General features: G+C 36.7%; 1 protein-coding gene across 17 annotated transcripts in view; it reads left to right on the top strand.

Moving 5' to 3' along the window:
- Positions 1-22,092, top strand: part of Baz2b (bromodomain adjacent to zinc finger domain 2B) — a 203,370-nt gene that overhangs the window by 161,115 nt on the left and 20,163 nt on the right. For 9 of the 17 annotated variants that reach the window (XM_040745419.1, XM_040745410.1, XM_040745420.1 and 6 more), the window contains 11 exons: positions 2,730-2,795; positions 4,446-4,511; positions 5,992-6,036; positions 6,271-6,303; positions 7,528-7,593; positions 9,790-9,930; positions 12,325-12,579; positions 13,487-13,701; positions 14,928-15,002; positions 17,042-17,285; positions 21,114-21,176. In XM_040745419.1, coding sequence (XP_040601353.1) covers positions 2,730-2,795; positions 4,446-4,511; positions 5,992-6,036; positions 6,271-6,303; positions 7,528-7,593; positions 9,790-9,930; positions 12,325-12,579; positions 13,487-13,701; positions 14,928-15,002; positions 17,042-17,285; positions 21,114-21,176 — 1,269 coding nt within the window. The remainder of the gene's footprint in view (positions 1-2,729; positions 2,796-4,445; positions 4,512-5,991; positions 6,037-6,270; positions 6,304-7,527; positions 7,594-9,789; positions 9,931-12,324; positions 12,580-13,486; positions 13,702-14,927; positions 15,003-17,041; positions 17,286-21,113; positions 21,177-22,092) is intronic. The other 8 variants (XM_040745416.1, XM_040745415.1, XM_040745409.1 and 5 more) reach the window with 4 other exon arrangements.

The raw sequence follows: 22,092 nt of genomic DNA, 5'->3' as shown, positions 1-22,092 counted from the left end.
AACTTGTGATTCTCCTGCATCAGAGTTGTTGGGGTTATAGATGTATGCCATCTGGCCCTGAAATGATCTACAATAAAATAGAATCGTGTTCTTCTCATTCTTTGGACATTTTTTAGATCTTTGTTTGCTTACTTTTTCATGACAGGGTCTTTCTGTGTAGCCTGGGACTCTGTATACCAGACTGTCCTCAGACTCACAGAGATACACCTGCCTGTGCTTCTCAAGTGCTGTGATTAAAGGTGTGTACCACCCCAGTCCAGCTCTTAGGATATTTTTAACAAAAAAAAATTGACAAAAAATACAGTATTTTTTATACTTTTTAAATAGGTAATTTTTATTGAATTTTTTCTTTGACAATTTCATACATGTATCCTAACAATAGTAACCCCTCTCTCATGCACACATTCTTTCTAATTTACCTCCTGCCACGATTACCCCAACTCTATTCCCTATAAGTCATTTTGCCACATTCATGGTTTTTGTTTTTATTTTATTTTTATTTATTTTGTGGGTTTTGAGTCCTCTGAGTTTAACCAGGATCATCTGTGTGACTCTGGGTTTGGAACTATCTATTGGAACCTGGTAAATTTCTCAGTGATTATACAGCTAACAACAATGACTGCCTCTTTCCCAGAATCCACAGCAGCCAGGAATGCAGTATGGAGGGGTCAGACCCTGTGGGCCCTTCCCTGATTCACAGCTGATTGCTGACCAATGTCATCTTGTATAGGCACAATACAGGTAGTCACAGTTCCTGTGGGGTCAATACTGCACTGACTCTGCCATGTCTAGAGGACCACATTTTCCTAACCCCCAACCCATTCCTTCCTTGCCACTCCTGGGGATTGAACCAAGGACTTTGAGGATGCTGCATAAGCACTTAACCACTGTGGGAGGTTTGTGCTCCCATACACAACAAGAATCCTTAAGGCAGTTTTACGGGGTTGTGGAAACATCACAGTGAAGTAGGGTGAGCACAGACAGTGTAAGTCAAGTATGACTCTGAACTAAGTGCTATTACAGCAAAATACTTGCTGTGTAAGAAAGTGCCTTCACTTACAAAAAAAATATATTTCCAACCACTAAGACTCTTAGATGATAAACAAGATATTATATATAAAGTAAGCATCTTCGTAAATGGGCACATAATATTATATAAAAAAATTATAAAAACTTACAAAGTTCGTCTTCATGCTGATGATATTGTCTCCAAACATCTTTAGTATATATTTTTTTGGCAGTTAAGATAAAGATTTAAACTGAATATACTTAAGCCCAGATTACTTTAGTCGAAGAGTCTATATCTGCACATGAGAGAATGGTGGAATGCTTTGGCTAATTTTCAGTCATACCCCTTTAAGTCTTGACAAGAACCAAAAATTTTCATCAAGAATATGGTCCTCATGTCTCAACTTCTAATATAACTAAATAATTTAAATATGGCTTTTTCAGTCCATTACTTAGAAGTGACAGAAAAATCAATGCTCGGGTATTTGTTTGTTTTGTTTTGTTTATTTATTTGGTTTTTTTGAGACATGGTTTCTCTGTGGCTTTGGAGGTTGTCCTGAAACTAGCTCTTGTAGACCAGGCTGGTCCCCAACTCACAGAGATCCACCTGCCTCTGCCACATGAGTGCTGGGATTAAAGGTGTGTGCGACCACTACCGGCTCGGGGTTTATTTTTGGTAAACTGCAGATAATATTCAGTACCAAGAAAGGATCACCAGTAGCAAAGTCACAGAGTGTGATAAATCTTCTGAAGTAGATCGTTGATTCCTCAAATCTCTTGTGATTGTATTATACACCTCAATTATAGAGAATGAAGAAAAGTCACAGTAAAGCAGTCAGACACTACCTCTGGAAACTAAAAGACAAACACAGTGGTGTTTGATATAGATGAATTATGTTTGATATAGAAATTCTAGAACAAATCTAATTATAAGTAAGAAATGTCAAGCTTGTTGTTGTTAGGAATTTACTCTTACCCAAGCCAGTTTGAAACTCTGAAAGAACATTTTAAAATAAAATTTCTTTACTGTGATTATAGCATATGAAGTTAACTTTTAAGATCAAAGTGTAAGTTCTTATCAAAATTTAGACGATTTGCTAAATTATAAAATATAACCAAATTTAGATATTTTACATGTGAGCTATCTAATGTAAGTAATTTCCTCAATTATAAATTCAAATTAATTCAGTATAAAATCCTGTGGGTTTATTCTTGTGGTTGAAAGCATTGTTCATATATATCATGTTGTCAACTTGTGAAATAAATTTTAGAATTGGAGATTATTTTTAATAATGACCTTATAGCTGTGTAATGACTATATAGTTATGATTTTAAAGTATTCTTTAAATTTATGACAAGCCGACAAAGGCATGCCTGTAAATTATTTTATAGAAATATTATTCTTTGCTAAAGTTCATCCAGTAAGTATGAACTTCATGTATTCTGTTTTCTGTTTTATTTGTACTTGCAGTTACTTGTGAATACTTTTTGAATATATAACTTTAATGAGCTTTGTTATTTCTTCTGTATGTTCGTTTAACAGTTATAGTTTAAAATTATAAGAAAATTTCTAAACCCATACTAATATAAATCACCTTAAACAGGTAACTGAATTTCAGATCCAGTGTAGATAGCTTGTGTCTTAAATTGTCTAACTCCAATAAAACTTTTTACCTAAATGCTTATTTCATTATCTCAAATTTTCATAATGTTTCCTACAGGAAAAAATTAAGAGAATACAGCAAATCAGAATGGAAAAAGAACTCCGAGCTCAACAAATTCTTGAGGTAGAATTCTTAATTTAACATAGTTAAGATAAATACTCCTAAAGTGCAAGAATGTTTGAAATGCTTTATTGTTCCCACATTTATTCAAATGAGTATGTCCATTAGAAAGTCTCTTCAGAAATGTGTAGATTGAAGCATTCTTTGAACATTTTTTAGCAAGTTCATCCATGCTAGCAGTAAATACCAGAAAATAAAATAAAAACATCAGCAAAAAACGAAAAGAAGAAAAGGAAGGGAAGAGAGCAAGCAATATGTTTGTCATGGAGTTCATGGAAATCCCTTAGGGTACCATATAGTTAGACATTCTCTTTTCAGTTAGAAAACAGTTATTATATTAACAAACGCTTAAGTGCATAAAATGGTATCACTAACACATTCCTAGTATACCTCCCTTCCCTGTAAGTGGCCTAGAATTAGTGATGCAGGGTGTGTTAGCATCAAATTAGTAGGTAGAAATCAGCATGAGGAAATACTGAAGAAGTGGGGTTAGCACATACAGAACTCAACTCCAGCAAGAGCCTGCAACTTTTTTACGTGAATAGCTGTGTTCAACACCGTGTGCCACTGTCGCATTGTGAGATAATAACCAATGCTAGAAAGAATTGCCCCATCGTCAAGACAAGAGCAAATTATGTTTCATGTCCTGTATCAAAAATGGCACATGTCTTGAAATTATTTCCTTCACATATAGTGAAAATATACTTTTCTGGGTGGGAGGGGATTGAGACATGGTTTCCCTGTATAACCAGGGCTGTACTGGAACTAGTTCTGTAGACCAGGCTGCCCTTGAACTCACAGACATCCACCTGCCTCTGCCTCCAGAGTTGCCAGTAATAAATGTCTGTGCCAACACTGCCCAGCAAAAATAAAAGCTTAATACTTGCAATTATTTTACCCTTTGTTGTTCATGACCTGTTGCTTTATGGAACACTGTGTGGCCTGAGGTCCACAGAGACTTGGGCTTTTTTTTGTGTTATAGTTGTTTTATCCTGGGACTACACACATATTCTCTCTCCCAGTTTAAGTTAATTTTACACCTCCCCAATTCAAAGCATTTCTTTTTGGAAACAAATGACCAGTAACTAGCAGATAGCTGGAAACTCACATATGGTAAGTAACTTCTGGTGTCAGCGCAGGCTTTGTCCTGTTCAGCAACAAACCCAATGGACAGTGGCAGAAGAATCAGATTTACTAAAAATGTCCACAGCCAAGTAATGGATTTCCTTATCTGAAATATCAAGGGTTAAAGGAAATTCCAAGAAGTAGATATATACTTTAAGTTACTGATCAATTTTTTAAAGTTCTTTTTACTCATTAATATTCTTTCTAGTTATTTTCAGAAAGTATTTTTTCTTTTAAAATCCTCCAAAATGTAATACATGACAGTCATTTTTTCTTAAGTGTCAAGATAAAATAATGTTATTTCAGAAGTTTATCGAAGAAAAATATCTGGTGATTTTTTAAGAGGTATAGTTTTAGCACTGATCTGCAGATTGGAAACAATGTGATGTGAGGCAGGATATTTGTAATTGTCTGCATATGTGTTACATGATTGTTTTGTTCCTTGTGAGGCATGTAGCTTCGAGTCTGAGGTATTTGCAAGTCCTAGCTGTGCTGTTGCATGACTTGAGACCTGTTTTGCATGCACAGGCTAAAAAGAAAAAGAAGGAAGAAGCGGCAAATGCCAAATTATTGGAGGCCGAGAAACGAACAAAGGTTAGTTTAGCAGAGAATCAAGTTTTTATTTTCAAAAGTAAAAACTTAATAGTTTTTCTCAAAACTACTATTGTAAAATATGTGTGTAAATGTGTGCTTTTATTTTTATGTATATTTTGTATGTTTTTTATTACTGTAGCTTTTATGTGCTTTTTGATATATGTAAATAGAGGATATCAAATCAGAAATGCAAACTATTGCATGGCATTTGGATTTTTATGTTTTGCTTGATAAGAATGACCACCCAGATTAGCTTATGTTTCATTTATGTCTATGCTTCAAACCATGCTCCAAACCCAATTGTTCCCTCATAACTCTCTCTTTGTTAGTGTCCAGTAAGTGTTCTGTTTATTTAAAAATAAAGTGCATGATGTAGGCATTGTGATGCATACCTGTCATGCTTATAGTCAGGAGGCTGACTTGGGAGGCTTGGAAGCCAAGTCCAGTGCCATTGCAGTACCCTGTCTATAAACAAACAACACGTAAATAAACGCGAAGAACCAGACAGATATAATGCTATTAAATTTCATTACATAATAATAAATCAGCCCAGTATGTTACTGTAGCAAAATTGTTGAGGTGTTTTGACCACAATTCCCTGGCATGGAGCACAGAGAGATGTTCTATTCATTCTATTGCTTCTCTACTTAGCTCTTTCCTTCCCCTGAATTCTGAATGGCGGCAGCTGAATGAACCTGCTGAAGCTCTAGTTGGTAGCACAGCCCTACCATATAGAGCCATGAGAATGCTTTGCTGTTTGCGCATTGGTTTTTGTTTGGGGCACCATGGGAGTGCTTGGAATGAACCAGAGTTTACACAACTGAGCAAAGCTCTGCTTCTAAGTTCAACTCTAGCTCTAGTTTGCAGCCTTTTCAGCATACACTCCTTTACTTTGTTCTGTACAATAAAGAATAGTCTTAATTCTTCTATATTCCTTTATGTTTACCCTTAATATTAATTTCACTTAGATTTTTACCTTGCTAGACAACAGTCAGTAGGTAACAAACTTATAGAATCGTTTTGCATTGTACCCCATCCCCTTGGGATGGTAATGCAAACACACACACACACACACACGAATACACAGTATATTCGGGACTTCATGTTTAGAGTGGGGGAGGACTTTAATAAGTTAGTTTTAAGACTTATTAATTGTTAAAATACATGTACTGTTTTTAATATGGAATATTTGATGATCTATTCAGTTAGTTGAGTGAATTTGCCATTGAGATATGTTTTTCCTTTATCCATTGAATTTAAGTTGACTTGATGACTACCAGGAAAACATCTTTGCTACTGATTATGCCATGCAGTTTGTGTTATCTAGCCGTATCAAGTTAAGAAAGATTGAGTAGTCAACATTTTCTGTGGTTAAAGCTATTAGAAAACTAAAAATTTATTCAAAAATGCAATTTTTATTATTTAATGTGCTCTAAATCTCTTCAAAAACCCAGTATATCAAAAGTTTCTTATTTTTAAGGAAAAAGAACTGAGAAGACAACAAGCTGTCCTTCTGAAACACCAGGTCTGTATGCACAGAACCACAACTGTGGAAAGTACTTTATCATTTTGCTTAACTATTTGGGGGGCGGGAATCTTCAAATACATTCTTTGAACTTCTTGTTAATTCTTGCTTAGGTTTTCCCCTTGTCTTACAGTTTATTGCCTTGCTTTGGTATTGGTGTCTTTGGGGGGTTAAAATTGGTTTTATGACTCTGTGATTTCTGTTTCATAATGTTGTGCCAACTCTTTCTACCAGGAGTTGGAGAGGCATAGACTAGATATGGTATGGGTATGTTTATTTTTGTACATCTAACACCGCATTGTGATTTGGTTGTGATATGGTTGTCATAGCAATGCATAAAGTGTAGCACTGGCTGCTGTCATATTACATACTGCTGCATGGCTTTACAGCACAGTGCATTGCATACATCTGCTTGTCTGTCTATAAAGAAGTGTGATACGTCTCCAAGATTTTTCATTGGATTGCATAAAACTTTTCTCTAAAAATGTACATTACTGATGTCATAGGGAAAGTTGACTCATACATTTAGATATAATTATGACCCATATTCTCCCATCCTGTAGATGCAAAACTGCCATTAAGTACAATGGGAATTTTGAATTTGCTTGATGAGAGAATATGAAATATATTCTGGTTTTATAGTTAAATTTTGGAATTACCCCTTTGGGGGACCAAATACATTTAAATCAAAATGTTGATTAAATATTAATAATATGCAAATTTTACATTAAAAGTAGCTACCAAATTAAGGTATTGCATACCTTATTCCCATACTGGGCATTTTAGATTACTCTTATTTGCCCATGGTGCAGCTTTTATGCCTTTAAATAGTGCATCAAGCATCAGACATCAGTAAATAGGAATATCACATTTCATTGGTATATGTGTATGAACCATGACTAGTTTAGCTTTTAATTGGTATAAACACTTTTGAAAAAAATCTTCCTAATTTATTGGTGGACTATTGGATTTAAAAATGATTTTGTACTTAAAATTAACTTAATCAATTCTAAAACCACGATGTGAAAGTGATTATGGATTAATTTCTGCCTGATCTTAAAATTTAAGAACAATGTAACCATGTAAAATTGGCTATAGTATTTTGTGGTTTTTCTAATAGCAGATGTAAGGTAACTGACCTGTTCCAGCCAACCATTATGCTTTTTGTTCTGGCAGCTTTTGAAGGAGCATCACAGCTGACCATAAGTAAACCTTGTATGCTCTGTTTACACTGTCTCCATGCTCATTGCTTCACCTTTTTGCTGTTGATTGCTCTTGTATTTGCTTTCTAAACCTGAACTAAAACATGCACAGAATGGCCATTCTTGTCTTATATTTAGTATTTACCGTGACCTGTCTATAAATGCTAAACATGCTATATTGAGTTTTTGTTGTTGTTGTTGTTTTGTTGTTGTTGTTGTTGTTTTCCATTTGAAAACCAAACAGTTAACTGTGGTTGAGTTGCTCTCCTCATTTCGTCTGGCCTAACAGGAACGGGAACGCAGGCGACAACATATGATGCTTATGAGAGCTATGGAAGCTCGTAAGAAAGCAGAAGTAAGTATGTATTTCTAGAATATTACCTTAGAAATTGCAGGTTTGTTTTCCTGAAACAGTAGCTATTGCATTTTTTTTCCGGGTACAGGTTAGTCATGATTTTTAGTGTGTTGGATGGCATGGACTAGCTAGATCTAGCTCTTTATTACTGTAACCAGTATGTCACAAAACTGATGTTATAGCGTGTGTAGAGGTCCCAAGCACCTTCATTCAAAGACTAAATACACCAACCACAAATTTCTTAAGCATGTTCTATGTATGAAGTTAGTCTAGAGATTGAACCCAGGGCCTCTAGAAGAGCTGCCAGTGCTCTTACCTCATGAACCATCTGAATGACACCTGCGACCATAAGAATTGATGAGAGAAAAGGATGTTTAGCATTTCCTTGTGCTAGACAGAGCCAACACAGAAGAAAGGAAATAATGTCATATATTGGGGATATAAAATAGTTTGACATAGAATTTAAAAGTGAGAGATGAGGTTCAAAAGGAAGAGAATTCAAAGTTAGGACTGAGACCTTATTTTATAGGAAAATAAAAAGGCTTTTCATCCAGAAACATGCATTGGCCTTGCATGCCTTTACTTGTAGTTAGTCTATAAAGTTTATGGAATTGTAAGATAGGGTTTTAAAATTCTGTTTTAAATTTTTTTGTACATATGTGCTAATATGCAGAGGTAAGAGGACTTCCTTAGAGGTGGATCCTTGTCCCACACACTCGTCTTGTGAAGGGGATTTTTTTGCCTTTAGTTGTTTTGGGGGTATTTTTCTATTGCATGTGCTGGACTAGCTGGCCCATGAACTATTAGGGGTTCTCCTGTTTCCGCCTCCCATCTCCCAGTAGGAGTGCTAAGGTTACAGATGTATATACACTACCATGTCTAGCCTCACATTGTTCCCTATGATTTCAACTCAAATCCTCACATTATACAGAGCTTTTCTCACTAAGCCAATTTCCTAACCTTCAGCTGTTATATATCCTTGGAATGAATGAGACTTGTATTTGATATGTGACATTAAAGTAGTGGTAGTAATAATAGTAAATTTCTTCTTTTTTTTCTGACAATGTTGTTCTCCGCATCAAAGATAGTCATTTCTATATTGGCATTACCAAAGTATTGCAATGCTTTGGCATTGCCTCCAACTTTGTTGTCTTAGATTCTTTCTTGTTTATGATGATAGCTAATATTTCATCACAGGTGCTCTGGAACTGAGCAATTGGCTTTGAAAGAGCTGTTTCTACAAGTGTGTGCTTTCTTCCACTTGTCCTCCTCCTCTTCCTCCTCCTTTTTTTCTTTCTTCTTCTTCTTTTTTTTTTTAAAAGACAGATTTCTCTGTGTAGTCTTGGCTGACCTGGAACTCACTTTGTAGGCCTGACTGGCCTTGAACTAACCAAGATCTGCCTGCCTCTCCTCAAGATTTCCAAACTGCTGTAAAAAAAAAAAAATTGGGACTAACCTAGACTTTTTAATGATGCATACAACAGCAATTACTCACACTTGCAAATTGTTATTAACAAAAAGGCATAAGCTACCATATTCCGGCTTTTGGTATACTTTTACTGAAGGTAAACTTCTTGTCCCATCCATCGACCACACATATATCTGTGTTGATACCAGTTATCTCAGCTTTATAGATACCCTGTTGCCCCTGTGTCTTGAATAACAATGATTTTTATTCAAAGACAAAGGATCACACAAAATTTGAACAATAAAAGTTTACCCTTAGTCTAATATTAAGTGTATATAGTCATGAGATTTAAAAGGTTTTGGTTATATAAGATTATTTTAAAATCCAGTAGCTGACAGTGTTGAAGACATAGCACAGTAGTTTAGAATGTGTAGTACTCTTGCAGAGAATCCAGGTTCAATTCTCAGGACCCATGTCACGCATCTCATAAATGCCCATAGCTCAGCTCCAGGGATCTAAAGCTTGTGGCCTCAGTGAGCACTGTACTCACATTTGCAGGGCCACACACAGTCGGGCACACATGCACACACACTAGTTAAGAAACTCAAACATCGAGATACTTAAAGCAAGTCCTCATTTCTACACAATTCTAAACTTATTTCTAGGCTTGTTTAAGATTATTGTGTTCATTGAAATAATAATAATCTGATGACTTTGGAAATATATTTAGTAGAGTGTTTTCAAACCCTTGTCTGGATTAAGCATCTGTGTGTATTTTTTCTCTTAAGGAAAAAGAACGATTGAAACAAGAGAAGCGCGATGAGAAAAGGTTGAATAAGGAGCGCAAACTAGAGCAGCGGAGATTGGAATTGGAAATGGCAAAGGAACTAAAGAAGCCCAACGAAGACATGTGCTTAGCAGACCAAAAGGTGATTATGTCGCCTGAGCCATCTCACTGACAAACCTAATTTCTCCAGTTTTCTCACCAGAAGGCTTGTCCAGAGCTACCACAAGTTTCCAAGCCTAAATTAGTTTTGCCTGGATTGTCAGCCGTTCTTGTGTTGGTCCTCGCGTCACTACAAACCTTTCAGTTTTTGTAGATTTACCACAGAAATCTACCAGGAAAAGTCAGAGAAGCAGATGTCTCGCTGACTCTCTTGTACTGCCCAATGATTGTGGCACAGAAAGTCTTGACATCTCTTCATACCTCATAGATATTTATGTAAATTAGATTTATCTGTGAGTTCCTCCAGTATGTTACCAACCTTTCCTGAATGTGTCCCCTACATGCCCAGCCCTGTGCTGGGTGCCTGTATGAATTCCTTGAATTACAAGTTTTGATTGAGTCTTCCAGAAAGTCCCATGACTCTAGTATATATTTGTCTCCATTTATTGATGGAAAAACTAAGACAAAAGAAGACTTACCGTTGATCACACAGCTGATGAACAGCTGTACATTGAAGCCAGTTTGTCTGCTGTTAGAGGCCATGCTCTTTTTCATCTTGAAATCCATGAAATTGCATCCAGCCATGCAGGGGACCTGAGGCTTTCTCTTCTAGTCTCAGTCAGATAGTGTTGCCACAGTTCACAAGAGTAGCTATTTGGAAAGATCAGAATTACCTTGGAAACAGCATGGTATGCTGGATTTTGGAGGAGAAATAAGTGTAATTTTTAATATAGCTAAGGACATGGTGCTTGTGGAAAATGATATCAGTAACTTTGCATACAGTTTCCCTAACTACCCCATACTATGTCACCGTGCATGGTCTCTGACAGCTGTATGTTTCTGCCATGTCCATCTGTTGTGTACTATTGACTATTGCCCTGGTTTGTACAATCCCCTCCAGTAGTGTGCTTATCACAAACAGGTAGTGCCTCGTAGGGGTTGCAGTATATCAACATTCACTTTGTTTTCCTTAGCATAACTGTTTTAACATAAAAATTAATATGTACTTACCAGTTTTTCTTGTTTGAACTTTTACATTTTCCTAAGCAGAATGGGTTTTCCCTGTAAGTTAGCTAACACATTTGACAAACTTATAGTGGCAGACTTTTTAAATTCTAAATGGACTTATTGTTGCGTATCTTTTTTCCCCCTCTTCACAACCGGGTTTCCTTTGTAGCCCAGGCAGGCCTAGAACTCACAGAGATCTTCCTGTCTCTGCCTCCCAGCTGTGGTTAGTACCACTCTTCCCAACTGAAATGCCACACTCAACAGTTCTGAGCAACCATTAAAAGTGGGAATTTCAGTGTCTGTGTCACTAGTAGAACTCAGTGCACATCTTACGAATTATGTAATGGTAGTATAGTACTTTTGAAAGGCTTATTTATTTTGTTGTATTTGGTTTTGGTTGTTTGATTGGTTTGGTGTGTGTGTGTGTTTTTTTTTTTTTTTTGAGACAGGATCTTGTGTAGCTCAGGCTGGTGGTAAATTCACTGTATGTCAATGTTGGCTCTGAAGTCTTCATTCAGTCACTCACCTATTTATTGAGTGCTGGGTTTTTCGGCATGTACCACAAAATGTGACTGGTATGAGTTGCTCGGGTTATTTAGTTTTGCTCTCAAGTTATATAACCTTATTTTAGCAATATATAAGAACATTTAAATTCATGTTTCTGCTGTCAGAAATTTGAATTCTTATTGAGATCAACCCAGATTTACAGGTGATTTCTTGCTTTCAAACCACTCTAGTTAGCACCATGGGAACTGCAGAAATGTCCACAGGAAATCTGCCCTCCAGCACAGGAGAAAGAGAGAAAGCAGCTTAAGTTACTTTAGATGACAGGAAAGACATGATTTGCGGGACTGGAGAGATGACTCAGTCAGTGCAGTGCCTGCCACACAAGTATTACAACCTGAGTGTGCATCCCCAACACCCACATAAAAAGCTAGGCACAGGTGTGTCCACCTGTGCCTGTAAATCCAGAACAGAGGAGGAAGACATTCCCTGGTCAACCTGTCCAGCCAAATTGATGATCCCTGAGGGGCTTGACGAGAGACACTGTTTTAAAAAGTAAAGTGCTTAACTGGGGCTGGGGGCTGGGGAATGACTGATAGTGTTCCTAGATGAGTACAGCATTTGCTATTCAAGTCTGATGACTTGAAATTGATGCTTCAGAACCCATATGGTAGAAGGGAAAAATCCTACTCCTACAGGTTGTTCCCTGACCTCCACAGGCACACCTGTATGCCTACAACACAAACACATACATAAATAAATAATAAGTGCTCACATGCAAATGCATACATAACACTGTATACACAAGTAAAGTCCCACTTTAACTCTTAAAGGTGTTTTAATTTTCCTTGTGTTTTGTTTGCAGCCCTTGCCAGAGTGGCCTCGCATCCCGGGTCTTGTCCTCTCTGGAACCACATTTTCAGACTGTCTCATGGTGGTGCAGTTCTTACGAAACTTTGGTAAAGTTTTGGGCTTTGATGTGAATATTGATGTTCCCAACCTCAGTGTCCTTCAAGAGGGATTGCTAAATGTAGGGGACAGCATGGGTGAAGTACAAGACTTGCTTGTGAGACTCCTCTCAGCTGCTGTGTGTGATCCAGGTCTAATTACAGGATACAAGGTAAAAAACCCAAAATCTAACCAATTTAAGTTTGTACTCTCTGTGCATTGTTGGTTTACTTTTCTATGATAGCTGAAGATTGTGTAGATTTCTCTTCATCTCCTGTTCACACATATCTCTTGGAGTTATATGTAGATTTATACTAGGTTACAATTGGGACAAACGTAGAGGAATCTTGTTAGACTGACGAATATGGACCAGTCTCTTGGATACTCTTTGTTGCTCTAGCTGTAGGCAAAGTCCAAGTCTATTTAAAGAAATAGGTCAGTGGTGTCTGTCTAAAACAGTTCATTTTTCTAAAGGATTTAGAACTTGTATGCTTATTCTCAAGTTCTCCTTTGTCAGTTGTCCTGAACATTAGTCTAATGAATCTCACACAGGTCACTGTGTTGATTCTGTATTGGTCAGTAGGTACTCCATTTGTTCAGTGTCTTTCTTCCTACTCAGATATACATGCAAGGTATCTTTTCTGTAGATAATACTGTAGAAAGATAAGCTTCCAGAAAAAATGGGGTTGGTTTTTTTTCCGTGTGCCTATTCACTGATCTGACCTATAAAACATGTGTATTAAATAAAGGTAGAAAATAGTCATAGTGCTTTTGTTCATCCTTATCTCCATTGCTTACAAAATGTCTTCACAAAGACTACTTGTAAACTACTTAAATCTGTCTCTGGCCAGTATTCAGGCTCGTCTCCCGACCTTAGTTCAGTAAGGTTTTAACAAGGGGACACAACAGGACAGACACTCGAATATCTGTTTATCATGATGTCTTTTTTTTTTTATCTCCACTCCAATTCTGTGATAAAGTCCTTATCGGTAACATCTAGAGCATATAAGACAATATTTTGTCCTTATTTTTGAATGAGTGAATATGCTAAACACTGATAAAAATGCCAAACTTTATAGGCCAAAACAGCTCTTGGAGAACATTTGCTGAATGTTGGCGTGAATCGAGACAATGTGTCCGAGGTTTTGCAGATTTTCATGGAAGCGCACTGTGGACAGACAGAGCTGACTGAGAGCCTGAAGACTAAAGCTTTTCAGGCTCACACTCCAGCCCAGAAAGCTTCAGTCCTTGCCTTCCTCATCAATGAACTGGCGTGTAGCAAGAGTGTGGTGAGGTAAGTTGGCTCTTCCCTATTTGGAATGTGTCTAATCATAGGGGACACAGATTGCTTATAGGAAAATTTAGAAGTTAGAAGCTAGCACCAAGAAGAAAATCAAAATCTTAAATCATCACTTAGAGATGGCCACCAATACTATTTTAGTGTATTTCTGTGCTCTATTGACAATAACGATCTTTCTGTATAATCTGTAGTCTTTGTTACATTGTTTGATCATTGTGCATTGTGCTCATTCTTTATTGTTTGCTACCATGCTAGAATTCAGGACCATTATAGCAATCTAGAACTCTGCTTTCCCTAATGGCTTTGAGGACCTGATTTTCCTTAGAAATTCATAAGATGATCCAACCTTTTATGTGGTTGTATGCTAATATAACCTTAGATTACTGTGTTGATAAAGTAGTTTATAGTACTTAATCTTATTTAAGATTCCAAGTCCATCTGGCACTTTGGTATTTACTGTAAACAAAAGAGTTAGCTAGTGTTCCAGCAGTTCAGGTTCACCATTCATTCTTTGCTTGTTCCTAATTTGTCTAAAAATTTGTGTTACTTTTAGTCTTTTACATTTTAGAAAATATTATTTGTGAATTTATTTCTATCATTGGTGGGCATATTAAATTTTCTCTACACATTTTAGCTATGATATATTAATATGATTTTTATTATTTATTTTTTGCATTCGTTTCAAATATCTCCAAGAATGTAATAATACTTACATTTTGAGTCAGGGAATTATTGCATTATGTGTATGCATGCTAACAAATAGGAATGTTGAGTGGTTCTTTATTAAATATATGTACATACATGTAAACTCAATATACAGAGAATACTAATGTTTTCTGTTTTAGAAGAGTAAAGGTATACATGTACAGAGGTGTTATCTGTACATAGGTATATATATATAGTTACATAAGTATCCATCTACATCATAATTTTCCAGTTGAATTTGGAAATGATTACTCCCTAAACATATGACATCTTTATCAGAATACTATTTTTATAAGCAATTACAGGAGTGTATTAAGGCTCTCTGGACTTAAAGTAGAAAGAAAAATAATTTTCCTAATAGTAACTTGTATCCAATGATTGCTTCGTAAACTAAATATCCACGAATAAAGTCATATAAATGTGAAAATCATTTTACCTACTAAAACATAAGATGTTGCATACTAAATGGAAGCATTGCAATGGATTATATCTTTAATACATTTTTGTATTGGCAGTGAGATTGACAAGAACATTGAGTACATGTCAAACTTGAGGAGAGATAAATGGGTAGTTGAAGGTAAACTCCGCAAGTAAGTCCTATTTTGTTAATCTAATGTGTTGTCTTCTTTTAGTTCAAGTCTCTAATAAGGCATGTGGGCTGGAAAGACAGAATCTAAAACATTACTCTTTCTCCAGGAAAAATAGTACTTAATCTGGAGTCGGAAATGAATGATGGAATCTAAAATTAATAAAACTTTGGGTCAGAGTAGACAAGAAAAATAGAATTAGATTCATTGAACTCATGCTGCAAACTTAAAAAGAGACATTTCCTCTTTTTTCTTTCAATGAAGTCAGACAACCATGTTTTCTGCTATTATTGTTGCTACCAGATTGCTATTGTCTTAGCTAACTAATATCTATGTGAGACTATCCTTTCTCCTAATGACTTTTTAAAATAAAATCTGCTTCTACAAAATCTAATAAAAATTATTCAACATTAAAATGTAAGTATCATCCTTCAGGAAATAAATAACAGTATAGATATTGTATAGATATTCAACTACTATGTTAAAATGGTATATATAGTTCTCCAAACAGATAGCTCACACCTGTAGTCTCAACATTTGGGAAGCTGAGTTTAAGACCAGCGTTGCATAGTGATATCTTTCTGAAATTAAAACAAATAAATGCACAAAAAGAAGAGTTCCTAACTTTGGAAGAGCAGTCAGTGCTCTTAACCTCTGAGCCATCTCTCCAGCCCCGAGTCCCCATTCTTTTAAGCATTATTTGACAGACAGGAATCATAATGTGGAAACTAACAATGGTTCAGGGCTTCGTTCTTCTCATTTGGTTGTACAGAAGAGTCATGTACTGCAGTAATTATGTCAGATAACGTACTAGCATACTCATATTGCTTTAGAAGGTCACTTGTCAGCAAACCAAGAGCAGGATTTCCACTTGAACAGTCCATAGAAAATGAAGCGGAGTATGGAAGTGATTTTGAATTGAAGACCTGTCTTGGTTTATTTATTTATTTATTTATTATGTATATAGTGCTCTCTTTGCCTGCCTGGGTGCCTGCAGACCAGAAGAGGGTACCAGATCCCACTACAGATGATTGTGAGCCACCATGTGGTTGCTGGGAATATTGAACTTGGGACCTTTGGAAGAGCAGTCAGTGCTCTTAACCTCTGAGCCATCTCTCCAGCCCACACAAGACCTGTCTTGGATCTTTAAAAGAGTTTTAGAATGTATCCTACATTGAAAGCTTGGTTAAAAAAAAAAAAAAAGAAGAGTTCCTAAGCTGGGCAGATGGCTCAGTTGTTGGGAGTGCTTATTGTACTTACAAAGGGCCTAGATTTAATTCCCAGCACCTGCATGGTAGTTCAAAGACCTGATGCCCTCTTCTGACCACTGTGGGCACCAGGCACTCACATGGTACACATACATGCTTCCAATGAATGCATAAAATAAAAAATGAATAAATGTATTTTTTAAAATGTTACGAGATTAGTTTCTTTGCAGTAATTGAGTTGAAATCTAGTCAAGCACATAGTATAGAAATCAGGAAGTCTCATTTGATAATCTAGTCAGGCACATAGTGTGGAAATCAGGAAGTCTCATTTGATCATTGTTGGAATTACTCATCTCAGCTTTCATGATTTTCTTTTTTTTTTTGTCAAATATGTTCTAATTACCAAAAGATAATTCATAGAACTTTATATATTCTGTAACTTGTGAAAATATATGTCTTAAATTTCCTTAATTGAATTTTTTACTGCCATTGGTATATTGCTTGCTACACAAATGTAATATATTATTGCTTAAGACTCAGATTATGATCGGGTTATGGTAGTCCATACCTGCAATCCCAACACATAGGAGACGAAAGCAGGACATCAAAAATTTCTAGGCCACCCTGAACTACAGAGTCGACTCAGCTTCAGATGGCGAGTACTGGGTGGGAGAGTTTAGCTTAGCAGTGGATGATTACTTAGGAAACACTGTGTTGAATCCTCTGCCCTGGCAGAAAGGGGGAAAATGAAAGCCTAGCATTGTGCTCATAAACATTAGGGTTTTAACAGTCACAGGAGTAGCTTTTTATTCTGTTTTCTTTTAATATTTCAAGGCTCAGGATAATTCATGCTAAGAAAACAGGCAAAAGAGACAGTGCAGGGGGTATTGATCTTGGGGAAGAGCACCATCCCTTGGGCACACCAACTCCAGGACGCAAGCGGAGAAGGAAGGGAGGAGACAGTGATTTTGACGATGACGACGATGATGACAGTGATGACCAAGCTGATGAGGATGATGAAGATGAAGAAGATAAAGATGACAAGAAAGGAAAGAAGGCCGATATCTGTGAAGACGAGGTAATCAAGTGCAGTCTCATGTGTAAGGTTTACCAAGAGCTATGCAACCTGCCGAAAATCAAACGCCAGTTAAGGCCAAGAGTCTTTTATTTGAATTTAGTTTGTGCCATTTACTTGTCCCCGTTTCTTCATCTGAAAATTACTTCCTCCTCCTTCCTTTCCTTCTTCCTCTCCTCCCCCTGCCAGTCTTGCCTGTGCTATGCTCCCAGCCTGAAGGCAGTGTTGTATTTGTCTCTGAAAGTGTTTTGTGATAATTAAGGAAGCATGGCTGAGCATGGAAAGAAACTTGGACTAAAGTAAAGAAGTTAGATTTGCTCTGTGTGTGCAGACATTTTTCTTAACAGGTGTATGACAGTGGTCCCCATTGACATTGTTGCCATTTTGTATTGTCTCAGTGTTCTCTGTGATGTTCAAGAAATGAAGTCACTAACAGTATATTACTATGAATGTATCCCTGTTATTAAGTGATACGTGACTGTCTGCATCCTTGTCTCCAGAGCTATATAGATTCTGATTGGCAGACATAATCTCTGACACCACTGACATACCATGTTACACTTGCTCACCTCTCGTGCCTCAATGGTTTTGTCAGGTTTAGTGACAATGATGTATTTCTCACACACTAGCTTCCAGCAGCTTTAATAGAAGATTACAGCACCGAGAGTCCTCACTGTTAGTGAAGAAGTTTTGTTGTTTGGTATGCTAGGGAGGATATTTGCAGTATATGTCACGCCAGTGAAGGACATTTAGACATTTGGAGGAACAAACTCTCCCAAGAGCTTTCCGCACCCATTAGCTGAGAACTACATGGTGGGTGGATTTTAGCACGGGGAAATCTAGAAAAACAGTGTCTGTGGCAGCTATGACAATGCTGAGTTCTTATGTGTTTGAACAGTATTTCCTTATGGAATGTAAAGGGGGCTATCTTTTTTTTTTTTTTTTTTTTTTTTTTTGCTGTGCAGGGATCTTTATCTGATGTGGTTCCACTGTTGAACTTTTCTTTAGTCATCGTCCTGGAAAGGAGACAACATTGAGATTTGTTGCAGAAATAAATTGTTTCATAGTGCTGTACTTCCTCTAAACTTTTATGTTACCACTACTGGCTTCAAACTTGGGGTCAAGAGGCCCCCGATACTTCTGACCAGCCTAGCACTGCACATGCATGTCTCTGTTCCCTGATATAATGTACTTTTTTAAACCTCCAGGTCATAAACATTCATCTTGTCACAGATCATGTGACAAGAGACCCATTCATCAGTAATCTGTTTCATTTGGAAAGTAGAGCTGTTTCTATAGGAAGAGTTAAACTTTTCTAACCAAAATCAATCGCCTTCCCACTTGGTGTCTTGAGTATTTAATATTATAAATCGGCTTAAATTTTGACACAAATTTGTAGCCCCACTTTGGGATTTCAATGTATTCTGCTAAGTAACGTCCCACTAAATTGGATTGATATGTAGAAATTATTTGATTCACCTGGCTTGGGTGGGGGAAGGAAGATTAGTCTACTCATGTAGGCCAGGTGAACTTTGACTGCCCTTGAGGTCATGACCATTCTGGTCTCACCTTTGTAAGTATGCAAAGTTTGAGAGATTAGAAAAAAATTAAAAGTCTTCAAAGTATTAAGGACTAGAGCTGTGCACCACCCTATTTAGGAGCCATAGATTTTATTCTTTGTACATAGAACACTTGAAAGTTAACATTAACATTTTTTAGAGTATGTGTCATTTAACATAGCCACAATATGAGTAATCATAGTTAGAATGTAAGGCTTATTACAGCTGTGTTTCTTATTATTAACATGAGAAAATGGTATAAAACTTTTAAAAGTAATAAATATTTGGGGTCTTAGAAACCCAATTTATGTTTCCTTTAGTTGGAGAGAGTGACACATGCTTGTATTACAGCACCTGGGAGTCTAAGAGGAGGAGAATAAGGAGTCCAAAGCTTGTCCAGGCTACATACCCAGGCCCCATTTTAAAAAAGAAATTATAGCAGGAGTGGCTCGCACTCTGCATCCTGGAGGTCAAGGTGCAGAGCATGTCTGTGAGATCAAGGCCAGCTTAGTCTTAAAAAGTTTGTTTTTCTGCCACATTTATTTTTTTATATTTCTATTTTTTAATCTTATATCATCTTCCCCCCCTTTCTTCCCTTTAAAGCCTCCTTTATACCCTTTTGCTCTCACATTTATGGCCTCTTTTCTCATTAATTGTTGTTATATGTATATATTCATATTAAATAATTTTTTTAAGGAAAAAGAGCTCCCCCCCCTTGAAATGATTGGAGGAAGTCTTTAGACATGAATTAAATGTTGACTAGTCAGTAAACTACTTATGATATCCAAGAGCAACCTTGGCTCCTTGCTTATATTCTAGTTAGTGTGTCAGGATAATATAGTCCTTGAAGGATTAATTACTGAGAGTTTTTCTATTAAGGCCCATGTGATCCCTCCAATTAGAAGATGCGGCCTCAACTAAAGCATACTGTTTATCTCAGTCAGCCCACTTTTGTTCCCACTCTTTCCCCTCCACATAACCCCTCTAATTGCTGGAGTTGTGTTGAGACTTAGCTCAGCTATGCCATTGTTAGGCGATGTGCACGAGGTCGTGCTGGACATTAAATCTTAGCACGAAGGTGTTTTTTATTAAGAAGCAGTAGAGAGCCGTGGTGAGGATAATCTCTGTCTTCATTTTGATAATTACGTATGTTCTTTCTGCTGCACCTCCCTCTTTGGTCTTCCTGCTTCTTTTGTATTACTTAAAATTATGGGGCTTTGTTCTATTGTTTGCTTGTTTTTTGGGGGGGGGTTCCAGACAGGGCTTCTCTGTGTAGCCCTGGATGTCCTGGAACTCGCTCTGTAGACCAGGCTGGCCTCAAACTCACAGATGTCCCATGTGATGGATTAAAGATGAACACTATCACCACCCAACTAAAATTATGATGAACCACAACTCTATTTTATAACTTAGTAGACTATCATTTCTTTCCCATCCTGAGAAAAGTCTTAAAAATTACATTTTGTGGGTCACGGTATTCCACCGTTGTGGAACACTTGCCTTGTTTTTGCCAGGCCCTAGAAAACCACCACAAAACAAGTGGAAAGGTGACATTTGGTTGATTTGGCTGGTGCGTTGCTACTTTGTTACCTTATTTCAATTATCTCTTGATTGCTTTAGTAAATTCTCAAACATTTGCCATGCTTATCAAAAGATCACTTGATATCAATATTTAAGTATCTAGTAGAGAGTCAGGGTTTTCATTTTGGGGGGCCTATTGTCTTTTTGAGGGTTGTTTTATCACAGTTAGAATTTGTGTTACTTTTAGCTCCAATAGTCTGCATAAAAGCCAAAATAATCTGTCCCCTGACTGTGGATGAGAAGTGCAGTGCTGATGTACGTGATTAGTGGTTGTGACTTCAGGAAAAAAGGCATCTTTGTGGACAGGAATGTCAGAAAAAAATGATCAGAGGGAATATCAAGAATTGAAGGGCTAAGGATGTAGCTCAGTGACTGAATGCTCGGGTGTTATGCACAAGGCCCTCACTTGGAGCACCCCCCTTAAAAGTGGGTCTGAGGGTACAGCTCAGTGTTAAAACCTTATTTAGCATGTGTAAAGCCTCAACACTGACAAAGAAAAACAAGCAAATACCCTTAAGAGACCCTTGGAGAGACCGCCTTGCCTCTTCTACTGCTTTATATTCCTTATATGTAAGTGTGTGTGTGTGTGTGTGTGTGTGTGTGTGTGTGTGTGATGTACTCATGCAGTATCTGATGATTAAGCAATGAAACTTTCAAGCAGATGAGTAATCCTGTATTTTGTTACATCTAGGATGAAGGTGACCAAGCAGCAAGTGTTGAGGAGCTAGAAAAGCAGATTGAAAAACTGAGCAAAGTAAGCATGTTCTTGTGTGTGTTCAGTATACAGCATTCTAAAATCCATGTTGTATGGGATTTGTTTTTCTGACTGCTAAGTAACAGACAGCTTTCTGTAAGTAATTAAACAGAAGAACGGTAGGAACACTTTCACAGTTAAACCTCACCAGATCAGTGGGTAGGGTTGGAAGCTTCTAAAGGTGTTATTTAGACAAATCTATGAAGAATGAGTCGTAGACTCCTCAATTGTACCTTTAAATTAATATATCAGTAAAATATAATCTCTCAATCAACTAAAAAATTTCTGAGTTTCATAGTAATAGTTTAAATACTCATATTTCATTTTACACTTGTGAATTTATTATACTTACATTAGACTTATATATTTATCATTAAAATTTATATTCTGAATTCAATATCATAATAAAATTTAAGATTAGTATTTTTAAGAAAAATTAAGTTGTTGTTTTTTAGATAATAATGTAATTACAACATTTCTTCCTTCCCTTTCCTTCCCCCAAGCCTTCCCTTAGACCCGTCCCTACTCTCCTTCAGATTCTGGCAGCAAAATAAGTTTTTAAGTGGTATGAGATGCCTGTATCTTATTGTATTAATGTTCAGTCCCTAGCTGTATGTCAGAATTTAAGCATATGTTGACAAGGCATAGAACATGCGTATAAAGCTAAGCAAATGTAGGTGTAGTTAACTATATGCAAAAGTATTGGCAATGTACTGAAATCAGCCAATTTCTTTCAGCTTGGTAATGTATTTGATGGCATTACAATCACGTTTTTATGTGCTTAAGAAGGTCCTGGTAAAATAAAACTTACCTTTTAAGCCCTTGCTTGAATCCAATATCTTTCTTATTATCCTCATTTGTTTTGAAATTGTTCTTGAAGTCATTTTTGTCATCAATGTGACTGGAATTGTATTGT

The sequence above is a fragment of the Mesocricetus auratus genome, unplaced genomic scaffold (assembly GCF_017639785.1).
Source record: "Mesocricetus auratus isolate SY011 unplaced genomic scaffold, BCM_Maur_2.0 Super-Scaffold_100004, whole genome shotgun sequence".
In the NCBI taxonomy this organism is placed as follows: Eukaryota; Metazoa; Chordata; class Mammalia; order Rodentia; family Cricetidae; genus Mesocricetus; species Mesocricetus auratus.
This window is presented reverse-complemented; position numbering and strand designations above follow the sequence as displayed.